At 35.6% G+C, this 6,892-nt stretch overlaps 1 protein-coding gene across 1 annotated transcript; it reads right to left on the bottom strand.

Annotated features, from left to right (window-relative positions):
* Positions 1-1,959: 1,959 nt before the first annotated feature.
* On the bottom strand, positions 1,960-6,420 carry Phum_PHUM501200 (hypoxia-inducible factor 1 alpha, putative; the record flags this gene model as incomplete). The annotated part of the gene is made up of 7 exons (XM_002430796.1): positions 1,960-1,983; positions 2,201-2,762; positions 2,892-3,042; positions 3,678-3,938; positions 4,955-5,450; positions 6,082-6,158; positions 6,264-6,420. 7 exons carry the CDS (start codon positions 6,418-6,420, stop codon positions 1,960-1,962), a joined length of 1,728 nt encoding a protein of 575 aa, XP_002430841.1.
* Positions 6,421-6,892: the final 472 nt, after the last annotated feature.

The following is a 6,892-nucleotide window of genomic DNA, read 5'->3' as shown; positions in this document are numbered from 1 at the left end:
TCCCCGTAATCCTTATCGGTGAATAATGATCCCGGAAATTCGAAGAGAGGAATGAGAAACGCGAAAAATTTTTTCCGCGGGATTTTTTTTTTTTTTTTATCGAATATTTAAAACGTGAGATCTCATCAAAATTAACTAATTAAAAAAAAAAAAAAAAGTTAAAGTTCTGGTAAAAAAAAAACAGACTTTATCAGTTAAACGATGACGTTTATGATGACGTCACGACCAGGTAACGCAATATAATATCAGCAAAAAGCGTAAAATAACTTACGTAGTAATAAAAAAAAAAAAAAATCTCCGAACCTGATCGATTTCTAATAATAATAATCATCAACATCATCATCATCATCATCATCATCATCATCATCATCATCATCATCATCATCATCATCATCATCGTAATCATCATCATCATCATCATTACAAAAATTCACCGGAATTGAAACAAAAAAAACAAATATGGCACCTCGGATATAAAAAATTTTCGACAAAACAAAAAAAAAAAAAATATTTTTTTGGCAAAATTCGGTGACTTTTCTCGCATCGAGAGAGAGAGAGAGAGAGAGAAAAAATTATGACGTCACGTAATTCCCCTCATCTTTTTACATCTCCTCCACTCCCTCGGAGTGAAATTAATTAATTCGGGGATGCGAGTGTGAGAGAGAAAGTTGACGTTATGCAAAATGACCGGATGTGACGTAATTTCAAAAATTTTGATAATAACCACGGCAACAACATCAACATCAACATCAACAACAGCAATAACAACAACAACAACTACAACAACAGTAATAATAATAATAATAATAATAATAATAATAATAATAATATTAATGAACACTTTCGTTATGTGACGATACGGTACCGCGCAAGTCTTAATCATTTTGGCAGTTAAATATATATATTTTCCAGATTTCCAGATTTCCCACACCCACCCGCCTCCCACCTTCCCCCCGGGAAAAATCATTTCCTAAAATAAAATGGCAATGATAATGATAATGATACCGTGTAACCCTTACCATCGTTTATTACAAAACGGTGAAGGATAAACGTACGAACGTACTCGCGCGTGCTTAAGAGAGAGAGAGAAGAAAAGGGAAGGAAGGGAGGAAGGAAAGGGGAAGGGAAGGAGGAATTTTAAAAGAGCCTAACAATACTTAACGTTCGAGAGTGCAATGTAATCGATTAATCGATTCTCGATCGATTTCAATTTTTTTTTTCCGGTGAAAATTTCACGGGAAACTCCTCTCCCTCCCTCCTCCCTCTCTCTTTCTCTCGACAATCATACAACAATTGTCGCCGATTTTCCGAATGTTTCCCCCCCCACCTGATAATTACCTGCTATTTACTCGATTACCTGTCATTCGATTGATTTACCTGTTAACACATTCCCATTCGAAATAATAATAATAATAATAATTTAACATTTACTTTTTCTAATCGCTACCTCCCTCCTTACACAACAATATCATTAGAACGAAATGACAATGATAATGATAATAATAATAATAATTACTAATACTATCATTAGTATGACTTTGAGTGAATGAGTTTAATTTGATAAACACACGATCTAGTCTATAACGAATCCCTATGAACCTATACGTAATATTACAAATATGAAAAATGATCATGATGATGACGTAAACGATGACGTAGACGACGACTATGATGATGATGATGATGATGATGATGATGATGATAATGATGATTACGAAGATGGCAATTGCGTATTATTGGTAAAAAAAAAATGGCATATCGAAACTTCTCTTCCACGATAACATTTTCCTAGTAAATTACGTACGTACGTGTCAATAGCAATAAATTCTACTCTCACTAATAATAACAATAATAATAATAATAATAATAATAATAATAATAATAATAATAATAATAATAATAATAATAATAATAATAATAATACATTAATTCAATATTATTAAAATGAAAATTTTCTTTTTAACCGGATGTGACGTTCACGACCTCAGAAGAAAAAAAAAAATAATTTTTTAAAATGGAGATTTCATTCGTTCGAAATATTATTAATAATAATAATAATAATCGAACGTTCAATCTTTCTCTCTCTCTCTCTCTCTCTCTATAGATAATTCACAACATTACACTCACTCTCTCTCTCTCATTCCTTAATTAAAAAAAAAATAATAATAATAATAATAAAAAAATCGTAACTTCAATCCACCGAAAACAAACGGTTAGACGATAGTATTGAATAATGCAATCCATCTTCCGTCAAATTGATTTCCGGCGACATGGGATAAGATTTGGCGCAAACGACCGCATGATGATGATGATGATGATGATGATTATGATGATGAGTGCTCGAGCTAACCGGATAAGAGGTAACTTCACGGAGGACGGTGGGACGTGTGAGACCTCCTCCCGTGACTTCCGTCGTCGACGTGACCATTTCAACGACCCGAGGATTATTATTATTATTATTATTATTATTTTTACAGTTGCACTGGGTGGTGGGGGACGAGGACACCGACGTCGGCGAAACAACGGATTCCTCCGACGACAGCCTGCTCTCTCTCTCTTCCGTTTTAGAACCCGACGTGTGAAGGCTCGAAACGAGTTCACGAACGGCAACGTTGAGCTTTTGGTAATTTTCGATTCCTCGCAGAGCCAAATCCGCCATCGTCGACGACTCTCGTCCTTCTGGTAACTCTTTAAGAGATTTCAGTACGTTTGGAGTGTATCGTCTTTTCATTTCCGTTATTCCCTGCTCTCCTTCTTCCTTCCTGCAAACAACAACAACAACACAAACATCAATCAATGACGTGCAACATGTTGGAATAGCATCTTTGAAAGGGAAACCAAAGCAGAAGACAATCATTATTATTATTATTATTATTTAGTTATTAACTCACGATATGAGACTGTTAACGCAAATGAATGAGCCTATTGATTGAGTATTTTGGTCGAATTCAAGATAACCGGTCGTTCTCATATATACATGTTCACCATTTTTCGTTTTCAATCTGTAAACGCTATAACCGGATCCTTCTCCTTTATCGTACACTGCAAAGAAATAAAATAAAAATGATAATAATAATAAATGACAAACAAGCAAACAAACAAACAAAATTACGATAAACAAACGCAAACGAAAACCATTTTTTTTTTTTTTTACAAGTCAAATAAATCGTGACCGTGTCAACCTGAAGATGAGATGAGTAAAAATTAGTACTCGTCTCTCGTCAAATTATCAATTTTTACAAACGACAAAACCAAACCTACACCGTAACAAACAACAAACAAACGAACAAACAAACAAAAATTTCCACTTAAATTCGCGAAAAAGATAAAAAAAAAAAAAAAACAACCTTGAAAATAATATAAAATAAAAAATAAAACGATCGTTTTTTTTTTTTTTTTTTTCTTTTTTAAATATTCATTGACGTCGACAAAATTTTGTCGCTCGACTTGTCTGATGATGACCTTCGACATATTTTTTTTTTTTTGCGACTTTTAACCGACTTCCGTTTCCGTTATTCGTTATCCCCGATATTAATTAATTAATTAATTATTTCACCGTTCAAAACTTTTAAAAAATCCATCTCCCTCTCACTCGCTCTCGCTCGCTTTTTCCCTTTCGATCCATCGATCGATCGATCGATCGATGGATCGATGGATCGATATATCGAAAAACTCACTTTGTTTTAAAGCGATCATAACCCAGGTGACGTCATCCTTGTGCATGAAATTAAAGGGGGATAAACCCAAAACCTCTTCGGAAAAATATCCGGCGACGACGGCGATCCGATGATCGATGTATATCATTTTACCGCTCGGCTCGTGCCTCGTCACGTATTCTTCCTTTTTCGCTTCCAAAAGACACAGGGAACTTATTTCTCTCTCCTTGTAAAGCCTACCCACGGCCACGAGAACAATGTCGTTTTCGTTGAAACTGTGTTCTGCAATAAGAAACAATAATAATAATAATAATAATAATCATAATGATAATAACGATAATAATTAATTACATAAAATTCGAAAAAATAAAAAAAAAAAAAACGAGAAAAAAACGACCCTTTGAAATTTACGTCGGAAACCCCCATCCCGCATCCCCCTTCCCCCCCTTGTGTTTCGTAATTATTCCGAAAGATGGCATTTTCGATCGCTTACGCCAATAAAAAAAAAAAAAAAAAAGAAAAATTCACTGGGTCATCGACCTTAGGGGTAAACTTTGGGGCCGAGCCGATTCTAAATTTGGATAAAATATATAAACACACACACAAACACACGGACGTAAATGATAATAATAATGATAATAAAAAAAATTCATTCCTATCGCCAGTCAGTCAATCAATCAGTCAGTCAGTCAGTCACGAGTTATTTATTATTTTCGACCTTAATTACGAGAAGAAAAAAATCTGAAAATCTGGAAATCTGGAACGTGATGACGTCAAAAGCGGAGGGTCACGAAAAAATCGAAACGTTCGAAATTTCTCGTTCGTATTTTATATCCATTCAAATTGTCATTCGTTCGTTCATGTTTGTTCGTCTACGAATTAACCTTTGACCTTTTAAACATTGGCCGGACACACCGGAAAAATTTACGTTTAACATATCTTTTTTTTTTTTTTTTTTGTTCAAAAAAAAAAGTCGGTGGAAAATTCGGGAAAACAAACTCTTCCCCCTCTTCCCTTTTCCTTTTCCCTTTTTTTTCTTTTTTCTGACTGTCCACGTGCAGCGCCCCATCGGGAAAATTTCTCCCATTTCAATGTTTCTATTATTATTATTGCGGCGTGCCACGAGACGTCCTTAATTGGAAACCTGCTGGGTGGATATATATATATATATATAAGGGAAAAGGTAACGGAAAAAAAGGGAAACCTTTCAAATCCATCTTCGTCGGCGGAATCGCGTGGGATACGGGATAGCAAAGAGTAAAAGGGAAAGTAGAGAGAGTGGGGGGAGGAAATCTAACCTCTTTGCCTTCTCGACCTCGTGTGCGTCGTGTGAACCTCTAATTTGGATGGCACTCTAAGATCTCCGACGATGTGTACGTGTTCGTACTGTGGTTGATCCGTTCTCGACGATGCTTTCTGAACGAGTCTTATGTAAAAGGATCTTCTCTGTCGGTCGACCATGTTTTCTATTGGAGATTCGCACGACGTCGACGTCGGTGGATCAATGAATGCCGGACCTGGAACTGGAGAACTTTGAGCCGATGATGACGTGGTGCTCGCATCGCTCGAACTGCTCTCGTCGTGACTCTGACTATCCGTACCGCAATTCAATGGAAATCCTTCGTCTGGAGTTAAATTTTTTTTCAATTCTTCCCGATCGTCTTCGTGGCAAATGTTGTACAGGGATTGACCCATTATTTCGATTTGAGAATGTCCCAAGTATTTTTCAACAGTGTGAGATATGAATATTATTCTCGCACCGGCCGTTATTATCAAAAGAAATCCTTCCATGTCCTAATAGAGAAAAAAAAGCAGAAGACAAAAATTTAAAAAAACCAAAGAGACCCAAATAATCATCGTTAAAAACTCATTTTTTTTAGAAAATGGCGGTCAATTTTGCCGCAAGGTGAATTCAACGACCTATTTTTTCTTTTTTTTCAGGTTTACCTCAACACACCTGACTCCATGGTAGGCCACTTATATTAAACGACTAAAAAAAAAAAAAGTGAAAGTGCTGGAGCGTAAACTTTGAATCTTTTTTTTTTTTATTACGCTCCATCCAAACTCTAGAATTTTTTTTTATTACCGTAATCATTGACTGGAAAGGAAAAAAAAAAAACGGTTACCGGTTCACGACGACGATTATCACGGTTCACGTTTTTGTTATTATTATTATTATCATTATTATTATTATTCCAACGAGTAAAAAAAAAAAAAATTCCAAACGAACATTCGGCCAATTTAAAAAAAAAAAAACAACCGAAACCTGACCGCACGCAATCGATATTCTCATAACTCCAACAACTCCTCTAATCTTCTCGAAAAATATCGAACGATAACTCGAACTCGTTTCGAACAAAGTCCCCCCCCTCCTTCTCACCCTTCGCCCCCCCCCTTCCCCAAGAGAAAAAGAAGAGACACTTACTTCCATAAGGTATTGTGACAGGTTAACAGTTTTCAATTCTTTCGGCAACAATTGCCAACTTTTATCAGGTTTGAGTGCTGGAAAAATAAAACAAACAGCATTAATAATTACGACGACGAATGAATAAATAATAATAATGATAATAATGATGACGTAAAGGCATAGAACATAATAAAACTTACTTTTATTCATTCTTATGTAAGTGGCAGATAAGCGGAGAATGCTAGTCTTATCCATTTTCTTGCTGGAACCGGCGGTCATCGGAACAAGCGTCGACAATTCGTTTATGTGTGTGTTGAGCTTATCTCTCCTCATTTTTTCCGCCAAATTCCTCGCCATCCTGCTCGAACTGCTCTCATGAAAGAAAAAAACGGAAAAAACAAATTATTTACTACATCATCATCATCATCATCATTTTCATAGGTTGCGACACTGCGGTAGTCATTCGATAGATCGATCGATCAAAATTTATTTAAAGAGAAAAATAATATTTTTCGATATCTCGTTTTGAATAGAATAAAAGTCTTGAAATGTAGTTCACGGTCATTCCAAGAGAGAGAGAGAGGAGGGACAGAGATAGAGGCAGAGGTAGAAAGGGGGGAAGAGAGAGAGAGAGAGAGAGAGAAAACGTTTTTTGTTTTTTTTTTTATTTTCGACCTGCCCGACTGGCAGCCTTCGTTACGCAAAGAAAACATTGTGGCATCGTAAAACACAAGGTTGCCACATTATTAAAAATAAAAAAAAAAAAATTTTTTTTTACTTCTCTCTCTCTCTCTGTGTCTCCCTTCTCTCCTCTCTCTTTTTTTCTTTT

Source organism: Pediculus humanus, genomic scaffold, assembly GCF_000006295.1.
Source record: "Pediculus humanus corporis 1103172108268 genomic scaffold, whole genome shotgun sequence".
Classification (NCBI taxonomy): Eukaryota; Metazoa; Arthropoda; class Insecta; order Psocodea; family Pediculidae; genus Pediculus; species Pediculus humanus.
Note: the sequence above shows the minus strand (reverse complement) of the source record. Positions and strands in the feature narration are given on the sequence as shown.